Below are 23,157 nucleotides of genomic sequence, written 5' to 3'. Positions count from 1 at the left end.
GGCTGCAATGAGGTCAGGTGCCAAGCGGCCCTGCCAGAACCCAAACTGAATGTTAGCGATCAGCATACTCCTTTGAATTAGTGGATGTGGTAACTTTCTAGAGGTATAGAAACAAAGATCCTTTGGAAAAATAGTGCCATATCCAGTCTTTTGTTTTGCTAAATGAGTAAATAATTTCATAATCCTATTTGAAGAGAATCCTTGATTCATGCTAATTTCATTTTTCTGATAATATCAACATTTATACAAGCTCTTCTACGTAAGGGAACATTCATGATTCTCTAGAGTATAAATGATTTCAGTGCGTGTTTTCCCTTGTACTGGGTGTGACAGTAGCTTTCATGACTTTTAATTTAATTCCTCTGGGAGCACATAACTGGGTCTCCGTTGTTTGCATGCATTGATAGCCATGGTAAAACAGAAAATGTTTCCACTCGCTCCAGCAGTCATTTTAAAATGGCAATGTGTTCATTAACATATATATTTACATTTCAGAATACTTGGTTGGGGTAACTGATCTCAACGAAAACACTTTTTGGTTTCTCTTCTGGTGGACAATCTTCAACTTCATTAATTGCTGTAGCTTAGATTAGATTCGCTACAGTATGGAAACAGGCCCTTCGGCACACCAACCTCTAAAGAGTAACCCACCCAGACCCATTCCCCTACTCCTGACTAATGCACCTAACGCAATGGGCAATTTAGCTTTGGCAAATTCACCTGACCTGCACATCTTTGGACAGTGGGAGGAAACTGGAGCACACAGAGGAAATCCACACAGACACAGGGAGATTGTGCAAACGCCATGCAGACAGTGACCAGAGGCTGGAATCAAACCCGCGTGCCTGGCGCTGTAACCACTGAGCCACTGTGCCACCCAAAGATTTTGGTGGCACTATGTGCAAAGATTTTTGCAATCTGTAAAGATAACTTCACTTTGTTACATTTTCACAACATAAACATTTTTTCTCCAGTGAAAGTATTCTGCTTTGTTTACAGAACACTGTTGACATGTGCCCGTCTTTATGGTGCTACAGTGCTGGCAAGGTTTTACAGCAGGAGACAATTATCTTCCCAAGTGTACTTCCTTTTCTGCTGCTGCTTTTACATTCCTATGCTTGGAGAACTGCGTGGTCATTGGGGGTTGCCTGAACCAAGGACTTTCTTCACCTCTCAGAGTTTATCTATCCTGCTTGAGAACTTCTCCTTTACTCACCTGCTGTGGTGCTGTTCCTGGATGATCTCTGCTGACTGCATTACATCTGATAGGCATTCCTCAGCAATAACCATTAGAATATGGTCTTGGATTAATTCTGATTTCAAAATTTCCATTCTGACACCCTTAAACCAGCCCATAAAAGTTAAAGAATGAAAGCATCTGCTGGTTCACATGCTTTTTGGCCCCTTTGTTGAATATGGCCTTTTTCAGAACGTTGTGGCTACTCAGGTTGAATGAGTTAAAGGCCTTTAATAATTCTTCAAATTTATCAATGTCTCACTAGTGCCTTTTCTTGCAATGGCTTCATCTGTTGCTGCATCTGTGGAGTCAAGTGATGTGCTGACTTGTTCAAATCTCCAAGCGATTCGATACATCAAAACTTTTTTTCTCTTAAAGTGCTCAGTTTTGAGTTTGAGTTGTTTTGTTTCTTCTCAAATAGTGTAAATTTAGGATCTCGGGCCTTCCAAAACTTCCTTGGTATTTGCCTGATAGATTATATTTTACTTCCAGTACTGGAAGATTTTCCTTGTTGCTCAATCTTGCGCTGATTCCCATTTTAGTGGATGCTCTTGCTTGGAGTATTTTCCTGCTAGAATAGGTAGTTCTTTTAAAAATTGTTTGAAACAAGTGCAAACTGTTTTGTTTTAACTTGTATCAATAATTTCTTCCCTCCCTATTCCCAGAATATTGGATTTTGCACTTTTTTTAATCTCACTTTTCCATCTTGTGGTCCCCATGAGTAATTTGCCATACTCGGATTAGGACAAAACTTTTTAAAATTTTAAACCACCCTTTCAAGGAAACAGAATTTCCCAATTATGCCTTTTTTAAACCCTGTTGAAGGATTGCTCACCAGATACCTGATTTTCCCTTTGTTCTTCCAACTCAAAGCCTGCGATCGCTGGATCAGGATTTTCTTCACAGCCTACCATGCCTAAGAGCTGCAGGCTTGAATACCCATGTTCATTAATTTTCTGATCCCTTCTCTGCTCTTACTTATTTACTGGAGCAAGTTTGGCATTATTCAGCTGTACGTTCCTGAGTTTTGGCACCACATTTTAAGTCTGACATTTTGATCTTCTTTACAGAAGAATTTGAAGCTTTTTCAGTGCTGCCACTGTGTTGTATATCAGTTAGTCTAGTTTTGGAAAGATTACTGAGCTTTCAGTCATTTTAAACAGTAACTAGTTTATCACATTTTGACGAACCAATTTTACGCTTTACAGAAGTATTTCTCACTCTGTTGAAGTTATGATCAAATACCCTCAAGCATCTATGTCATCTCATAGTGTCATAGAGACGTACAGCATAGAAACAGACCCTTCGGGCCAACCCGTCCATGCCGACCAAATATCCCAACCCAATTTAGTCCCACCTGCCAGCAACCGGCCCATATCCCTCCAAACCCTTCCCTTTCATAAACCCATTCAAATGCCTCTTAAATGTTGCAATTGTACCAGCCTCCACCACTTCCTCTGGCGGCTCATTCCATACATGCACCATCCTCTGCCTGAAAACGTTGCCCCTTAGGTCTCTTTTATATCTTCCCCTGTCTTCCTTCATCATTATGGGACATGCTATTCACCCAGTCCCAGAAAATAACCCCTTGTAACCTTAATAGTACAGATGTTCCAGCCATTACCACCCGTCTGCCATGCAGCATTACCAATACAAAACCAAACTAAGGTGGAAATTTAGACGTTTGACTCTAGGGGCCAGATTTTTGTTGTCAACACAAGTGTCTTGAGTCAGAAAATTTCATTCCAAGTGCCAGGGAAGGGTCAGTGTTGCATCCTTCAACCCTGGAAGCAACTCATTGGCAGCCATGGAGTAGGCAAATTAGAAAGAGGGCCAGTTAGAAGACCGATCATCTTAGATGTTGCTAAGAACTGTAGCTCCAAAACCCTTAGCTCCCATCTATAGAGGACCATCGATTATCTGAAGGACACGGATAGGGAGTATTTTGTTTATTTAATCAAATGCCGGATAACAGTTAGCCAAGCATCGGGACCTTGCAATCTTGTTCGGATAATCTGAAATTTGGTTAAATCAAATGCCGGATAATCAAGGTTCCTCTGTTCATCTCTAGGATTGCTCGTATGCGCCATGATGACTCTATGTTACTAGAGGCTGCCAGCCATCCCTATGCCCCCTTATTCTTTCTCCTTAGCAACTTGCTTAGTATCCATCATGTTCAGAAGTGGGGAGCCATACAGAAATGGGAGAATAAATAAGTTTTTAACCATACAATACAGTTGTCATTTAAACACACTTAATAGTGGAAAAACCCACATTCACGCATTCCATTCAAAATCTTTACATCTCAACTAGCTAATCTTTTAGAAAAACAAAAATAATTTCCATTCAGATCCAATATCACAATTCTTTAATAGTCTCTTTAAAGTGTCAATCAAACGTTGAATTCAGAATTCCCTTCTGAGATAATTTTAGGTTTTGAAAATCAGCTAAACATTCACAATGGCATAGTATTAGGCCTTGGGAAATGTCAACAAAGAGACCTTTTGAACCTTTGCGAAAGAAAATTTTATTTTTCTGAACTACACCAGTTGACCTGTGAATCAAAGTAACCTGGATTTTTTTTAAAAAATGCCTCTGACAGCAGTGGCCTGTGTATTTTAATGTTTAGAGAGCAGTATTGGTTTTAAACTTCTTCCAAACTTAAGCAGACTTCAGCAACAATTCAAGAGCATTAATTTTCAATCCATTCATTTGTATTTACCACACTGTGGTCTAAGGGACTTGCAATAACTAAAATAAGGTCTGCTTCAGCTGAGCACTAAGTTTAAATGGCTTCACTAAGTGTGGGTTTTCTTCTTGCATGATTCACACCTCACCTCCTTCCTCTGCTAACAAAACTGGTGGTGGGAATTCCACACCCTTCTTACTGACCATTGTTGAAGGCCAGCAGAGTCTTCCCAATCTATGAAAGTTCAGCCTTGGGTTTAGATAACTTAAAGCCTGAAATATACAATCAATTTACTAACCTGCAGCTGATCTCAACAATCAGAAACAGCTGTGGCTTCCTAGAGGACCAAAGAGTCATGTATTTCTTTAGGAACCGCATTTGAGAGATGGTACGGGCATTGGTATGTTTTCAGCGACTGCACACAAACAGTTTCAGGCCAAATGTGAGGCTAAGTCAATCTGTGGAATAATACAAGAGGAGAAACCATAGGGGCAAAACACAGTATGAGACTTGTGGAGCACAGGAGTGGCACATTAGACAAGTGAGAGTGAGCTAATGGGGCTGAGACAGATTATGTATGCAGGAAAGGAGATAACAATAAAAGGAAGCTTCACAGCCCCCTCTAGACTGTTCTGACAATCAATTAGACCATGGCTGATCTTTTCATCTCCTCTTATCTACCTTAATTCTGTATATTATAATACCCCTACCTAACAAAAATCTGTCAATCTCAATTTGAAGTATTGGATTTCAGAATACTGCATTTTTGATAATATAGAAAACAATGAGCAGGAGACTAACAGATTCAGAAAGACAGTCAGACCTGTGAACTGGCAGATGCAATTTAATGTCGACAAACGTGAAGAGATTCAATTTCTCCTCTTTCAGCTTTTTCCCATTTTGTGTGGGGTCTCCACAATGCTGCTTGAACACCATGGTGTCAGCCATCATTTTGGATTTTACAGCTGGTTTTTAAAGCTGAATGTGTGAATAATTGAAACAATAACTGAAAGTGCTGGAAGTACTCAGCAGATCTGGCAAGCACCTACAGAGAGAGAAACAGAGTTAACGCTTCACATCTATGAGTTTTCAGTGTGACCTTTGAGAGTGACATAAAATGTTAACCAGTTTCTCTCTCCTCAAATTATAGATTTTTGCAGCTTTTTCTATTTTTATTTTAAACTGCCAGAATACACAATAGTTTGCTTTTGTGAAGCAAATCAATTGGATAGGAAAAGAGGAGAGGCAACATAAATTTAATTGGTACAATTTTTACAGTTGTACCGGAACAAAGAGATCTTAGGTGGACTCAACGACATGAAGCAGAGTTCTCATAACAACAGAGGGGTTTTATGGGGAGATTTAATAAATTATCCACTATTATTGGGAATGTGATGAAGTTAATAAAGAAACACTGCTCCTATTAGCAGAAAGATCAGTAACCAAAAACCACTAATTAAAACTGACTGGCAAAAAAGTCCAGTGCAACACGAGAGTTAAACAATTTTCAGGGAGTTCCTCTGATATGGAGAATGCTGTCTGGAAGCAGATTTAATAATAATGTCCAAAATTAAATTAAATAAACACTTGAAAATGAAATATTTGCAGATTCACAGTGAGGAGAGCAGAGGAATGGAATTAAATGAAAGGCCTTTCAAAGAGCTGGCATAGGCACAGTGGGCCAAATGGCCTCCATTAGCGCTGTTTAATTCTATAGTTCTATGTTGTTAATGAATTTTCTCCAATTCCATGCTTTTTATTTTCTTAAATACTTGTGAAATAGGGAGTTGGCCCATTTGTTCTGATCCCTAATGAATCGCTGGGATAGCATTGTTAACCAATTAGAAAAAAAATTTTAAAACTAAACAAATCAGAAAACTTAATTCAAACCATTCACTCAAAGAAAGCATCTGTCTTCTTCCCCAAAAAGGCTGATTCAAGTCCTACAGCTGCTTAAACTCAGTAGCTCCCATGATGTGGGAGCCTAATGGTGTCAGCTATTTGATGATTAGGTGTCAGCCCAGCCAACACTGCAGTCAGGAATGGCTGGTTAATGACAAGGATCAGGAACTCGAGGTGGTGTGACCCCTCCTTTAGCTCTCTAAGGTAGCAGTGGCTAAAATCATAAAATGCAGCAGGAGTCGAGCACCAAATCCTTTGCTCTTTTACCAACTAGTGGCTGTACTTAGTCTTCAGGAACTGGGAGGATTTATACAATAGAAATAATTGCAACAGTCCCACGTTCTACATTTCCATTTGGGAAGGGATATAATTCAAGGGATTCAGAGTGGTATGCACTATGCTTGAGTTTGAATAATGTCAAATGAGGCCCTTGTTTATGTGAACGAGGCCTGTGTTAAGGTGCTGTTCAATGCTGTACTGAGCCAAACTCACAATAAGACTCAAGGGCTTTTGTTGAGGCACTGAGTAGATGAGACAGTAGAATTAATAATAGCAGGCCAACATATCTCAACAGCTGGGAAAGCCATTAGTAATCTGCAGTTCCCTCTGCATCAAGTCTGCTGCCTATTTTCAACAGGATTTTTTTAAATGATAAAGAAAAAATACTTTTAGAGGAGGTGAAATTAGCTGATTGATTAACAAGGAGCTCTGACGAAATACAATGTTTAATAGGTGTGGGGGGTTTTCAATGAAAGCTGTCTCAAAAGCTCGGTTTTTAGTGCCCTGTAGGAGATACACATCAATCAATGTTTCTGCACACCCATTTTGGAATGACGCCAGGGTGGGGTCCAGGAATTGATAAAATGAAAAATTGGGCACAAAGATTTTCTAAACAAAACTGTGTGTGTGAAACAGAGGCAATCATATGCCAAAAATGGGGCCCCAAACACTCTCGCCAGGAAAATGGGCTCACTTAGTGTCTGTTAGAATGGGTTAGAATACTGTGTATTACTCAAAGGAATGTGTATAACTACATCAACAAGGCACAGAGAAAGACAGGCCCTGGGAAGAGGTGCCCAGGGTCAGAGGTACCCAGGGATAGGTGGACCCAGAAAAGAGGAAACATGGAACAGAAGAACAGAAGGATTCAAGGGCAAATTATCTCCGATTCAGAGGAACTCCTTAGGGTCTCAAGGTCAAAGGGGCAAAAGGTTGAACAAGCCTCCTGAGCATTTATTTAGATTACATTAAGGAATGTCTGCAGCTTTGTTAAGTGAACTAATAGTGAAGGTAGGAAATGAACGGAAGGCAAAATGTAGTGAGTTTGATTCGACCATAAAATGACTGTCCTTTCACTTATCAGGGACAAAATAATAAATAGAACTGAAAAGGTCTGCATTATTCATTTGTACAAAGCTCACTGTAATCTCTCCTGCTCAGGGTACCTTTGGCTGAAGAGCCTCTTACTGTATTGTAAAATTCTATGACGCGACAATTTTATCCCCCCTGCCCAATGTAACCCCCTGTCAGTGTACTCACTGCCCAGAGTACCACCCATTCAGTATAACTCTTGCCCAAACTATCCCCTGTCCAGAGTATCCTCTCTATTCCCTGACAAGTATACCCCCTGCTTAACGTATCCTGTTCTGTCTGCTCTCTGCTCAGGGCATTTGCCTGCTAGATGTTTGCTCACCGTCTCCCTTGCTTGATGACATTCCTTCCCTCTGTAGCCCTTGTCCAATGTAGCTCCTTACCAATGGACCAAAAGCAGAGTACCACCTACTTAATGTAACCTCTCCACTCCTGTCAGCATGAGCACTCTCCTGTTGATGTATTCCCTCCATTTTCCAATCCACTATACATACCTCTGCTGTGCGTATATTTAACCTCTGCTGTCCAATGAACCCTCCCTAAATGCCATACAGTCCCCATCCCACCCAGTGTAGAATCCACACTATCACTACCTGCTCACTTTACACTCCCTACACCCACATTATTCCCACCCCACTCACTTTACCGACTTCCCCTCTGCTCAGGGTTCCCTCCACCCTGGAAGTCATTGCACTTCACACCCAGCATCCTTGTCCACGGTACTGGTTTCACAGCGGTTTTACTCTCTAACCCACTTTGTACCTTGTCTGGGACTGGTTTGATGGCCTGTGTAAAGAGATTTTTTTCTCTGTATCCAACACATATTATGCCGGCCATCTGATAGAACTGCTGGCCTATTGCTGCCAGTGAGTTTGCCTGAACCATCAATGCTTCCCACAGCCAAACACACCATTCATTTAGGAACAAAAATAAAAGAGTAATTGAATTTTGCTGAAATGCAGACTCCCTGACTAGAAACTGTGAGAAAATCACTCCAGCAAACATAAAAAAAAATTCTGTTGAAGCAGCACATTATCAGGCAGTCTGTATGTGGAAGTGGTTTTGTGGACAGCTGGGTCATGGCATGAAGTGGGTAATGAGCTATACACTGGCACAGAACTGGTAGCAGGCAGACTGCTCTGTATTATATGTAATTCACTCATGGAGTCTGCTATCAGCTGCTACTTCTTTTAACTATCATTTCCATGCAGACTGGTAATCAGGAGAACAGTGAGACTAACCTTTCACAGTGCCTCCATGTGATTTGAACTCACCCATTGATTATATTAAGCTCTAATCCTTCTTTTCTCTTTGCTTCACAAGAGTGCATTGTTGCCTGTGCCACACCAACAAAAGTATTCCCAGACTTATTTAAATAAATATTCTAATATCGTGACTCCTGTGACCTTCTAACTTTCTAATCCTCCCTCAATGTATCTTGAGGAATGACTCGACAGCAACCGTCAAAACAACATTGAACCACAAAGCCTCTGGGACTGGAACGATGTGAATCAGCAAGGTCTAGCAGCTCCATTAACCAGCAGCAAAAACAGAAGTTGCTAGAAAAGCTCAGCAGGTTTAGCAGCATCTGTGAGAGACATCGCAGTTAACATTTTGGGTTCAGTGATCCCTCCTCAGAACTGGACCCAAAATGTTAACTCTGATTTCTCTGCACAGATGCTGCCAGATCTGCTGAGCTTTTCCAGCAATTTCTGGGTTTTCTTTTCCTGATTTAAAACAGTTCTTTCATTTTCATTAATCAGTGGGTTTGCTGCATTTCTCATAGTAGCTTCTCAATGGTTTCTAGCTAACAACCAATCAGAGCCACCAATGGCTAGCCAGTGTCCAATCTCAACAATTGGTTGCACAGTCAGAGTCTAATCACAACCTGGTCATAGAATCATATAGAGACAGGCCCTTCAATCAACAAGTCCACACCGACCCTCCGAAAAGTATTCCACCCAGAACCATTCCCCTAACCTATCACTCTACATTTTCCCCTGACTAATGCACCTAACCTCCACATCCCTGAACACTATGGGCAATTTAGTTTGGCCAAATCACCTAACCTGCACATTTTTGGATTGTGGGAGGAAACCGGAGCACCTGGAGGAAACCCATGCAGACACGGGGAGAATATGCAAACTCCACACAGTCACCCAAGGCTGGAATTGAACCAGAGTCCCTGGCGCCATGAGGCAGCAGTCTAACCACTGAGCCACCATGCTGCCCCTAGCCAAGAATTACATTCAGATCTTGAACATTCCTAACCCTAGACTATTAATAAATCCCTGCCATCCTCTGAATGAATTTAAAAAGAAATTGCTCAATATATCACTTACATCCTGGAGTTCTGGCTTTCCCAATCTCTTTTTTCTGAATAATCAGTTTCTCCCAGAATACAAAATTCCCACTCTTCATTCATTCTAGTGAAGATCCCCAGAAGCCCTCAGCTTCGGGAATGATAACTGCACAATGATCAGGAACAGTGTAGTAATCAATAATCTCATGGTAAAATCAAAGATCTCCAAGTAACAACTGATATCTGAGTCATTATCACAATGTGATTGTGAGTTGTTAACTTACTGAAAGCAGTGAGCAGAAACTCACATAATTAGAAGATTCTGCAGGTGCAACACCTTCATAAATTCATAAAATATAGGAACAGAATTAGGCCATTTGGCCCAACATGAAGTATTCTATGCAGTTTACAGAATAACTAATAAATCAGAGGAATTAGCCATCAGGTTCCCAAGGGAAGCAGACTTTATTTCTTTTTCATTAATAAGTTCACGTGACCTTATTCAGCATACATGATCCATTCAGAGTGCATGCCCCTTTCAGTATGTGCATCCTGTTCACTATGTGTATCAGTATGTGCATACCATTCAAAGCGTGCATCCCATTTAGCTTGTAGCTCAATGTGTGTTTCTTATTCAGCATGAAATCTCATTCAGTGAGTGCACCTCATTCAGTGTATTTATCATCCAAACTGAAAGTGACGGTCAGTATTTTCACCAATTATAAACTTCCTCAGCCACTTGGAGCAGTCATCCTCTTTACCAATACTCTTCAGAAACGCTGATCAATATGTTCATCAGAAAGGTTAAAAAAAAACTTCATACCCATTTGCAATTAGATTTGATTACTTTATAGTGTAGAAACAGGCCCTTCAGCCCAACAAGTCCACACTGACCCCCTGAAGAGCAACCCATCCAGACCCATTCCCCTACACCTAACACTACGGGCAATTTAGCATGGCCAATTCACCTAACCTGCAGGTTTTTGGACTGGGGGAGGAAACCAGAGCAAACCCAGGGAGAATGTGCAAACTCCACACAGACAGTTGCCTGAGGTGGGAATTGAACCCAGGTCTCTGGTGCCGTAAGGCAGCAGTACTAACCACTGTGCCACAGTGTCTGTCTGTCTCTCTTCAAAGAATACTCTTCAATGGCATAATAAAGCAAAAATTGACACCAAATACATAATGGGATATTAAGGAAACTGACCAAACGCTTGGTCAACAAAATGGAGTTTAAGGAGACTCTTAAAAGGAGAAATACAAGATAGCCAGGCACAGAGGTATAAAGAGGGTACTTCAGAGACTAGCGTCAAAGCAGCTGAAGACAGGGTCACCAAAGGTGGAACAATTTAAAATGGAGTTCTTCAAGAGGCTAGAATTAAAGGAACACAATTGTCTTAGAGGATTGTTTCTACAAAGCCAGCTCCACATGCAAGCTGCCTGATAATGTACAACTTCAACATGTTCCTCCAGGCTTGCAGAAATGACCTTTTTTTAGTGTTTCTAGTCAGAGTGCCTTTATTTCAGCAAAATTTGTTTGCTTTATTTTTTTTCCGTTCATAAATGAATAGTACATTTGATTGTGTGAAACAGAGAATACAGAGGCAGGGAAGGACAAGACCATGGTGGGAGTTGAAAATAATTGAGAATTTCAAACTAAGTGTCCTTTCTAACCAGGGGGCAATGTAGGTTAGCAACCACGCAAATGATGGATGAACGGACCTTAATGTGAGTTAGAATATGGGCAGAGGTTTTTTTTGTTCATTCACAGGAAATGGGCATCGTTGGCTAGGTCAACATTTATTGCCCAACCCTAATTGCCCAGAGGGTAGTTAAGGGTCAACCATATTGCTGTGGGTCTGAAGTCACACATAGGCCAGACCAGGTAAGTATGGCAGTTTCCTTCCCTAAAGGTGATTAATGAACAAGATGGGTTTTCCCTGACAATTACCAATGGATCCATGGTCATCATTAGACCCTTAGTTCCAAATATTTATTGAATTCAAATTCCACTATCTGCCAAGGCAGGATTCTAACCTGGATCCCCAGGACAGTACCTGGGGTCTCTGGATTAATAATCCCGCAACAATACCATTAGGCCATCACCTAGTTTTGAATGACTTCAAGTTATAGTGGATGGCATAGAAGGCCAGTCATGCATATGTTAGAATAGTCAAGTCGAGAGTTAGCATGACTGACAATTTCAGCAGTAGATAAGCTAAGGCAGAGATGGTGCACACACACTCAAATACGTGCATGTACAAATCAAATTTATAAAGAATGGATGCAGATACAAACATACTCAGCCATACGCACACACACACACACACACACACATATATATATGGATGTAAATGTACAGGCCCATACAAACATGCATATGACTAAACAAAATAATACCAGACACACACACACACAGGCATGCACACAAACAAACAAACAAATAAACGAACAATGACTTATATATGCACATTTTCACTCACCCACGCAGACAAAAACACACAAACAGAAACAGAAACATGCAGATGCAAATACACAGGCGGAAAGATAGAGATCACACACTCACAAATACAGACACATGTAAGACAGATAAATACAAAAAGCTAGGGCACACAGAAAGTTGCCTTGAAAATGGTACGGCAGCTAAATATTCAGTCCCTATGTTTTCCCATAGCCAAGCATCCCACCCCCTACACCATCAACCCCACCCACCCTCCCAAACCAATTCCCCCATCCCCCTATAGTCTACTGCAAGTGAGGAGAAATAGAAGTAGTAGAATGGTTGTCAGTGGACTGAATGGTAAATGTTTTAACATGACAAAGGCAGATGAGAACTGAGAGAAGCTGTGACTGTGAACTACTGTGCATGCTAAACACTAAAATTAATGAAATTAAGAAGGTGTGAGTGAAGTGCACAGGTGACAATGACCTCTGGGCTAATGGAAATATTCATGGCGATCGCATGTAAAAAATATGACGACTCAAAGCTAAACCGCTAAAGACCCACCTAAAGAGACAGTAAGCAAACCTTATCCCATAAGTACACCTTCATTAACATTTCAATGGGAGGGCATCTGCCACAAGTAGCATAACAAAGCTGTGAACTCTGAAAATCTTAAACAAATCTCAGTGACAGTTGCTAAATTAAACCCCTCCCGTGCTCCCTTTCTATTTCACTGCAAGTGTCAATCAGACACTCAGTGCCGACACTTTCAAGCTGAATATCAGCAACCTTGAATCCACAAGCTGCTCCTCAACAGCAAGTGACAGATTGCACAGGCCAGCTCTATAAACCTTTAGGAAGCAACACATTTTACCAGCATCACTTGTACCTGGAGATTTCTTCTGCCTGAAAGCAAATCAAAACCAATTAGAACTATCCAACACGTATCCAAATGGTAAAACACTTCCTCATTTACACAATATCAAGTGCCTTACTGAGGCAAGATACTTGATAATGTTAATGTTATGAAAGATGTCGCATTGTAGAATGAAGGCAAGCACATAAGCATTTGGACGGAGAGAAGCTATCGGGATAGAACAAATTCAGCTTTGTTGTTTATCTATCCTAGTAAATAGTTCTCCACATGGATTAAATACAGATTAAAAGATCTTTCTGTATTGGCCCCATGAGATATGCCAATGTAAGATACAGCACAGGCTAAAATACAAAATAAACCTCCTTTTATACAGAACAAAGTAAACCTCCTCCATACCATGAAATGTAAACCTCTCTCTCTATACCATACCAGGAACAACTCATGTCATCTTTTATGCTTTTCACAAGCCATGTGGTGAGTTTCTCACTGTGCAGTGGCAAGTTGCCAAGTAAAGAGGAATATTGTTTGTAAAACACTGATTGCCCAACTTACCTCATTAATATTCAGATTTCTAATTTACCAAACTTGCCTAACAAGCAAGATATCAAGAAAATGTTGACATGGAAACCAGAGTTGGTACCTGCCAAAGTCAGCATTCTACTTCCTTGGGGAGACCTGCATGTCAGACAGCTGGCAGCACCATTTCAGAGCACACTCTACTGGCATGCAGTCATACACACCCCATGTCCACAGACATTGGCATTTGATATGTGCCAGCTCCGAAGAACATTCATGGCACATGTCTGATCCACTTCTGGACTTCAGTGCTGCACCTCAGTAACACTGGTAACTATCATTGTAATACCGCAGCAAGGATGCTGTGCACTTGGGGACAGACACTCAGCTCATTGACTGGACCAGGCTGCATTGCTGGGCACTTCACTCACTGTCATGGTGTTCACTGGACCCTACTTGAATGGTTACATCATCTCTGCTTTACATTGTAGGGATTCCATGGGAAGGAAATGTGGTATCAGACCATTCAGCCCATCTAATCCATGCCGACACTCCATAGAACATCCCATCCAGACCGATCCTCCTACCCCTGTAACTCTGCATTTTCCCTGGTTAATCCAACTAGCCTACACAGTCCTGGACAATATGGGACAATTTAGCGTGGCCAATCTAGAGAAGATTTGTAGCTCAGATTGTGGATGACGTTGTCGACTTGCTTGCTGAGCTGGTAAATTTATTTGCAGATGTTTCGTCACCATGCTAAGTAACATCATCGGTAAAGCATCGGTGTTCTGTCCCGCTTGCTATTTATGTGTCCCAGTTGCTGAGGTGGATTATATCATTTCCAGTTTGTTTCTTAATGGTTGGTACATGGAGTCTAACTCTACATGTTTGTTAATAACCAATCCACCAAACCTGTACATCTTTGAATGGTGGAAGGAAACCAGAGCAGCCAGAGGAAACCCATGCAGACACAGGGAGAATGTGCAAACTCCACACAGACAGTCGCCCAAGGGTGGAATCGAACCAGGATCCCTAACGCTGTGAGGCAGCGGTGCTAACCACCGAGCCTTGCTGCCTTGCCTTTTTGCATCTTGCCCTGTCAACCAGAGGTATCTAATTCATTATTTTGGTTTTTCCTAGCTGTTTAGCACAGATATAAAGGAATGAAGTTTGTTCTAGCCGTCCTCAGGCCTGAGCAAGTCAAGTGGGGAGCCTTTGCTGAGGGGTCCAGGCACAATAGGTCAAAGCCAGTGTCTAATATCAGTCCAGGGGCATGGAAACAATTTGTCAATCGCACAGGGCAGTCAGAAGCTCTCCACATAATAGTCAGGTCAGGCTTACCGGTATATAGTTCCCTGGCTTGTCTTTACCGCCCTTCGTAAACAGTGGCACCATGTTTGCCAACCTCAACCAACTCTGCAAAATCTTCCTCACAAACCTTGGGTTATACATGTAAAATTGGACATTTGACCTACAAACCAGTCAATAATTTTCATCAAACCATTCCCTAAATTCAGTAGCAAGGCTCCACCATCACAATCCCTGGATATGTCCAAATTCAGCAGCAAGACAGATCAACCAGAATCTGACATAGTGACATGACCACATGACATAATGGTATACTATTTAGAGCTGACATCCAAATATGGACTCCAGATCCCATAGAGTTTTATAGCATCAGGCCTTATAGCATTGGGACAACACGGTGGCTCAGAGATTAGCACTGTTGTCTTGCAGCGCCAGGGCCTGATTCCAGCCTTGGGCGACTGTCTGTGTGGAGTTTGTACATTCTCCCTGTGTCTGTATGGGCTTCCTCTGGGTGCTTCAGTTTCCTTCCACAGTCCAAAGATGTGCAGGTTAGGTGAACTGTTCATGCTAAATTGCCCATAGTGTTCAGGGCGGTGTAGGTTGGGAGAAATATAGAGCAATAGGGGAATGGGTCTGGGTAGGTTACTCTTCGGAGGGTCAGTGTGAGCTTGCTGGGCCAAAGGGTCTATTTCCACACTGTAGGAATGCTAATTCCAATTTTAAGGTCAAATTTGGTCAAGGAAACCTCCTTATTACAAACTACCACCATAATGGAGCTATAGTTCTCTTACAGAAAATCCTTGAAAGAAGCTGTGATGGTAGCAAGGGCACAGAATGTAGCCTGCCATGGGCATGGGTGTGTCTCAGTATCCATCACCAATGGTAGCTTGGAATGGTAAGCCTGAGAGATTTGGCTGAGTCCTGAAGGTCATAGTTGCAGAACTGGGTCTGAGACAGAATATTAGAGGACTGACTATAGGTAAAAATCTACTTGCTATGGATGATGACAGTCTTGATAGGAACAGAGATAGGGACACTATTATTACCACAAGAATCCCAGGATCACCTGGGACAATATTCTAGTCCCAATCATTTTCAGTGAGACATCAATTACCTTCTATCCAACATAAGATCAGAAATGGGATATTCATTGATTATTCTTAGTGTTCAACACCATTCATGACTCCTCAGAAACTGATGCATTTAATTCCCCATGCAGCCAAACCTTGGCAACATCCAGTCTTGGTGCTAATTAGTGGCGAGTAAAATCCACACCAAACCATTGCCAGGCAATGTCCATCTCTAAGAAGACAGAAGTTATCGATCTCCCCAAGATGTTGAATGGAATTAACATCACATTATCAAAATTCTGGGGACTACTATTGGTCAGAAAAAAAAATAGACAAACCAAATAAATAGTGTAGCTACAAGAGCAAATCAAAGACTGGGAATTCTGCAGCAAGAAACTCACATCCTGTCTTCCTCAGTGCATGTCCAACAATTACAAAGCACAAGTCAGGAGTGTAATGGGATACCCTCAAGTTGACACTTCAGTGGAATGCCATAGAGTGCAGCATTGTTGAAAGTGACATTAGCTCTCAGTAGATGTAAAAGATCCTGCAATATATAGCTCTTAATCAACATCACTATAATGGAATTTCAAGTCAATATATCACATCATTGTTTATGCTAACTTGCTCAAATTGGCTGCCACATTTTCAAATCTTTCCACGGTCTCTCTTCAAATTCTGTAATCCCCTCCAACCTCGCATCCTCCTGGGATAGTCCACTAATACTGGCCTCTTGAGCATTGCCAGGTTTTTGATAGTTCCATCATTTGTTACTGTGCCTAGAATCAAAGCTGTAATCCCCTCTCTAACCCTCTCAGTTTTTTCACCTTACTCTCCTTATTGAAGATGCTATTACTTATCTCCTTGACAAAGTTTTTTTTAATCATTTGATTTAACATCCCCTTCAGTGGAGAGATTTATTAAAGATTCTGCATAAACATAAATCCCTGTTAATCTTCATAGAAGCTACATACAGAACACTGCCTTATCCACCTTATTAGAGATCTCCTGTAAAACAAAATCGATTAGATTGGTTAGACCTGAACACATTACAAATTTGTGTCTAGGGTGAGGGCTTAGGTAATAATAGATTCTAACAGCTTCCACACTTGCTCTTGTTCAGGCAACCTCTCTCATTGATGAACTGATTGGTTGACTATGAAAGCAGGAAGTTGTCAATAGATACAGCAATATCCAAAAGGTTGGACTTACCCAAGCACTCATTCGCTTCTCGAAGAGTTGCTCTTTGCCATGGTCGGTCATAGTGAAAGGGTTTGCACCTGTCGCACTCTGGGCCAGCGGTGTTGTGTTTACAGTCACAGATCAGATTGCCCTCTTTGTCTTTGACACAGCGTGAAGCATGCCCATTACACTTGCAGCGGCCACCGACCTGCAAGTCAGCCACTGCGTAATGGTAGGACTCTCTCACCATACTCGCCTCATCCTCCTTCCCGTCTCTACCACTGTAATGTCTGTCCAGCTCCCGCTGGAGGTGAGCTCTGCTGAACACCACTCGAATATCTGTGGCTGTCACCCAATCCTGCAGGACTGGACTGCTGTCAAAGTCTTGGGCAGAAGGTCGTCCATCCAGGGTACTAAATGCAATCAAGCCCCCTGTCAAAGGGTAGAGGTCGGTGTATCCATCTGTACACAGAGCTTCTTGCTCATTCTGCTTGGAAATAATTGCTTTGTTTGGTTTATTGTACACTTTGCGGCACTGTGAGGAATAATATTGAAAGGGAACCCAGTTCTTCCCATAGTCCATCGATTTAAATATCCCCATAGACTCTGGCCGAGGAGAGCAAAACTGTAAACTGACATAAGTAATTTCAAATTTCTTATTCAGAGAGAGAGTGAGTGTAACATTGTGCATGGGATTGGAAAACTCTTCCGACTGCCAACAGCTGAGGTTGTGAGCATTGTTTAAATCGGTCAGATAAGTGGCAGGGTGAGCATTCTTGGGATCTGAAGCATCACAGATTTGACACATCTTAGTTTTCACACCCATCTTCTCATTGTAGAAGCAATATCGGTTTGGAGGCCTCCCACATGTGCTGGATACCTGCACTTCCCTGGCAAAGCCAGCATTGACAAAATCAGGAATGCAGCGCTTAGGCTGCCCTCCTTCATCATAACAAGGATCAGAAGAGCCTTGCTGGGGGGCAAAAGCGTTGAGAGCACAGGAAGCCCCAAGAATGAAGGCAAATAGCAGCATTAAACCAAACTGCATCATCAACATTCAGGGAAGAAACGTTTCCAAGAACAACACACAATAGGACCTGCAAAAAAAAACAGGGCACCGTCAAATCAAAACAGTTACAATATCTTAAGTAACATAATTTAAAAGGTGTTATCTTTTCAATAAAAATACTTGAATAATGAACAGTCCAAGAACTATCATCTACTTATGAAATTCTTTCATTTTGAGTAGAAACCTGAATACAGACAATCAGGCCCATTTTGTCCTACTGCCTAAAGAGCCAAAAGGAACCACTAGGATCTCTCCCATATATAGTTCACATTCATGTGGTAGCTTTCACATTGTGAGACATTACAGAGCACAAGATCTAGACAGCAGAAAAAGAGTTTGAGAATAAAAGAAGTGGCTACCCAATCGTGGCGTAATATTCCAGAATCTGAAGCTCCTCATTTGGACAAGAAACTAATTACTGTCAGAGTCACTCTATATGAGAAATGTGTTTAGAGGTATGTGGGTACTGGAGCGGTGGAGTGCCTTATTTGCCCCTCCCACTCTATTTTGATTTAATTCCTCTCCCATTTCTCCCTCCTTTAGTGTTATTGCACTGTCCCTGACAGACTTTGCAGGTAAATTGATAATTAACTAGAAATGAGAGTGATTTAATGGTGATGAAGAAAGATGGAAAGTAACACAAGTGATTTGGTGATGGCATAAAACAGTTCAGCATTCCTGAATAAAAATTTAAAGAAAGGGACTTTTCTACTGTACACAATCTGTGAGTGGAGACTTTGTCTGAGTCAATATATTTTGGAAATTGGTTCAAGGTATGTCTTTTTCAAGTTTAATTTTAGAATTAAAGTCAGGTGCAGACATTAAAAAATAGTCTAGGCAAAAGGGACGGCTACCTGATAGTGCGAGCTTTCATTTGGGCACGTGAAATCCCTTTTCAAAATGAGATGTTGATTACTGTAGCTAAGAAGTGACTCAGAGCAGTTCTAAATAAGAAAGGAATTGTTACACCACATGGTTAGTAAGGCTGCATAGTTCATGTGAGTGGAGACAAGATCAATATTAGTATATTTTTGGATTTGTTTCAGCGTGAGAATTTGGTGCATATGGTGAACAAGGTGCTATATATAAGGTTTACTACAAAAGGTAACGCTTTCAGTGTGAAGTGAGTGGGTGAGGACAAAAGCCATGAATCAAGAGGCCTACCATCTGTGCCACCAGTGGCAAAGTGAGGTAACAAACACAATGTGATGCAAGTGTAGGGAAACATCAAATTGGCAAATAGGAATGGTGAATATTTCTAGACTCTAATATAAAAGTAAGGTCTTCAGTTTGTATTTAGGTCTTTCATCTTTTATTTTCTTTTTCTTAAAAATAACTTGTCAAGTATAAGATGAATTATAGTGTTTTTTAGAAACAAAAATAAGCTTGCAATAAAGTATTAAGAGCAGGAATTCTAGAGTAATTAATTAATATGATAGTGATGACAGTATAGGTAATGTGATGATGTGGTAACATGTGGGACCTGTGAACAGCAAGGTGATCCAAGGCAAACACATCAGTAGAAATGTAGCAAAGTCAAGGAACTTCAGATCCAAGTTGAAGAGTGGGAGTCTGAGTTGCAGACATTGCACTACATCAGGGCAGGGGCAAGTAAGCTGGACACTTGTCTCCAGGAGACAGTCACACCCCTCAGACTAGGTAATTCAAAATCAAAAATAGAAATTGCTGGAGAAAATCAGCAGGTCTCCAACATCTGCAGAGAGAAAGCAGGTCCAGTGACTCTTCTTCTCAAAACATTAACTCTACTTTCTCTCTACAGATGCTGCCAGACCTGCTGAGTTTCTCCAGCAATTTCTATTTTTGTTTCAGATTTCTAGATCGACAGTTCTTTGTTTTATTTAATTTAATATCAAATTTGGCCTGTAACCATTCAAGATGGGAAATATGAATGTGTAGTGGTAGGGAGATAAATACATTTATAAGGTGAGAGGAGGATTTCAGAAATGGGGGCAAGTCTTTTTCTCACAGAGGGCTGTTCATTTGTGGAATGAACTTCCTCAGGAAGTGATGAATGTGGGTACAATTATAACATTTCAAAGACCTTTGGATAAGTGCATGAATGGGAAAGATTTGGAAGGATATGGACCAGGAGCATGCAGGAGGGACTAGTTTAGTTTGGGATTACATTCAGCATGGACTGGTTGGACTGAAGGGTCAGTTTCCGTGCAGTATGACTCTGAGTTCTCAAGGTTGTATATGGCTTGTTGGTGCCAGATAAATGTCATCTCTTTGTGACTGGACAGAAACTTGGAGTGGGAGGAGGGGCTATTATTTGTGGTAGTTCATGTTTGTACTAATTATCTTGATAAGACTAGTAAGGAAATAACCCGTTGCAAGAATTTGAACTGTTTAGAGTGAAATTAAAATTCAGAACCTCCAAGGTAATCATCTCTGGGTGACTACCTGCACCACAACCACATTGGTATAGAGTAACTAAAGTCAAGGAGATATATGCATGGTTCAAAGATTGTTGTGGGTGTTCATGGGGCACTGGCACCAGTATCAGGGTAGAAGGGAGCTGCACTTGAATCATACTGAGGCCAGTATTCTAATGAATCAAATGTTAGGGCTGTTGAGTAAGCTTTAAACTAATTAGATAGGGTGGAAGGAGTTGGGAGAGGAGAAACTTAGACTTACAAAATAAAAGAATTTGGTGGCATTGCAGGGCAGCCATTTTGGATGATGATATATAGAATAGGACAGAAAGGGACATAGTATGCAAAAATAGAAAAACAGCAACAAATGGTTTCAAGGGGGGAAATGGTAAAATGGCAAAATTAATAGTTCTTTAATTAATGCAAGTACTGTTTGACACAATATAAAGGTTAGTGGGTATGATCTTATAGCCATTATGGAGACATGGTTAAAGGAGATCAAAGCTGGGAACTAAATATTCAAAGGTCTGTGAATTTTTTGAAAGGACAGGAGGGATGGAAAGAGTAGTGATGTAGATTTGTTGACAAATGATGGAATAAGAGCAACAGCAAGAAATGATCTTGGATCCAAGGGTATAAAATCCATATGGGTGGAGGTAAGAAATAACAAGTGGAAGACGACAATGGTAGGAGTAATCTATAAGTTCCTTATTAATGGCTATATTGTAGGACAAAGAATAAATCATAAAACAATGAGAATGTGTAAAAGAGGCAATACATTCATCATATAGATTGGGAAAATCAGATTGTGGCAGAGGTAGTCACAGGAAGATTTCATAGTCTATTTTGGACAGTTTCCTAGAACAATATATTACCAATCCAACTGCTGAACCACTAATAAGGCTATTTTGGATCTGATGATGTATCATCAGGTACGTTCAAAAAATAATCTCAAAAACTAATTCCTTTGAATTAGTGTCCATAACATGATAGAATTTAGTGTTCAGTTTGAGAGTGAGAAACTTGCATTAAAACAACTGTGTAAACTAAATAAGGGCAATTCAATGGCATGAGGCAGAGTTAGTTGGAATGGACTATGAATTGGGTTTAACCAAAATGACAGAGGAAAAAAAACAAGCAGATGCTTAAGAAAATTGTTTTGGCTCCCAACAAAGATATATCCCAGTGAGGATAAAGGAATCTAGGAAGGCAGTAAACTGACTATGATCAACAAAGTAAGTTAGGGATAACAAACAATTGAAAAACAAAACCACTATCTGGCAAAGATTAATGGTAAGGATTGGGAAATGTTTAAAAACTAATACAATATGATAAAAAATAGTAAAGATGGAGAAAATAATAATTGAGGGTAAATGAACACAAGAAGAGTTTTATAAATGTATAAAAAAAAGAGAGGTCAGAGTGAATATGAGACTGGGAAATAGCAGGGAACAAGGAAATATCAGAGGAGATACTTCAGTTCAGTCTTCATTGTGGAGGACATTAACAGCAATCCATAAATACTAAGCTAAAAGAAATACATACAATAACTGTCACTAGAAGAAGTGTTAGGGAAACAGATGGGGCTAAAGGCTGATAATTCCCCTGGATGAGTTCCACCCTAGGACATTAAAGGAGGCAGCTGCAGAGATGGTAGGTGCACAGATAGTAATCTTCTAAGATTCATTAGATTCCCTAAAAGTCCTGGAGGACTGTAAAACAGCCATTCTAACATTCTTATTAAAATTAAAAGAGGGGACAGATAAAAACAGCCAACTATAGATGAGTTAGCAAAACAGCTGTGATTTGGAAAATCTTAGAGTTTATTATGAAGGGCGTAATGGCAAAGCATTTAGAAATACAAAATTTATTCAAGTAGAGTTACTATGGCTTCATGAAGGGAAAATCACGCCTTACAAATTTATTATAAGTCATTGAGGATGTAATGAGAAGGAGACAAAAAAGGAGGCTCCAGTACATGTCCTATATCTGGATTTCCAAAAGGCTTTTGAGAAGGCACTATTGACAATTTAATAAGAGCATAAGGTGATGGAGTAGTATATTAACATGGATAAAGGATTGGCTAAGAATTAGAAGACAGTATTGGGATGAGGAGGCAAATACAGATGGAAATCTGAACCAGAGAAGTGTTACAGGGATCAGTGCTGGTGTCATAATTATTTACTATACATGTTACTGACTCAGATGAGAGAAATGCATGCAGTGTTGCTAATTTTGCAGTGACTCAAAAATAGGTGGGGAGGCAAGTGGTGAGGATTGCAAAATATATAGAAGGTATAAATATTAAGTGAGTGGTCAAAATCTTGGCAGAGGGACTATAATGTTGGAAAATGTGAGATTTTGCACTTTGGCAAGAAGAATAGAGGAGCTGAATATTATTTAAATGAAATAAGATCACAGAAAGCTGTAGTATAGAGTGATTTGGGGGTCCTTGTATAAATATCACAAGAACACTAGCATCCAAGTTCAATGGGTAATGAGAAAAGCAAATAGAATATTTATCTTTATTTTAAAGAGAATGGAATATAAAAAGAAGGGCATTCTGCTAAAACTACAGGGAACCTGTTAGATCACATCTAGAATATTGTGAATATTTTTGTCCCTTTATCTAGGGAAAGAAAATAACAATGGAAGAAGTCCAGAGAAGATTCATTAGGTTGATTCTGAGTGTCATGGGAATGTCTAATGAGGAGATGTTGTGTAAATTGGGCTTGTACTTATTGGGATTTTAGAAGAATGAAAGGTGTCCTTATTGGAACATAAGGTTCTTT

At 40.5% G+C, this 23,157-nt stretch overlaps 1 protein-coding gene across 1 annotated transcript in view; it reads right to left on the bottom strand.

The window, feature by feature from the left end:
- Positions 1 to 23,157, bottom strand: part of LOC132825430 (netrin-3-like) — a 185,374-nt gene that overhangs the window by 146,908 nt on the left and 15,309 nt on the right. The window contains exon 2 of the mRNA XM_060840691.1: positions 16,931 to 17,997. Within this exon, the coding sequence (XP_060696674.1) occupies positions 16,931 to 17,957 (1,027 nt within the window). The 5' untranslated portion in view covers positions 17,958 to 17,997. The remainder of the gene's footprint in view (positions 1 to 16,930; positions 17,998 to 23,157) is intronic.

Source organism: Hemiscyllium ocellatum, chromosome 20 (genome assembly GCF_020745735.1).
Source record: "Hemiscyllium ocellatum isolate sHemOce1 chromosome 20, sHemOce1.pat.X.cur, whole genome shotgun sequence".
NCBI classification, from domain to species: domain Eukaryota; kingdom Metazoa; phylum Chordata; class Chondrichthyes; order Orectolobiformes; family Hemiscylliidae; genus Hemiscyllium; species Hemiscyllium ocellatum.
Note: the sequence above shows the minus strand (reverse complement) of the source record. Positions and strands in the feature narration are given on the sequence as shown.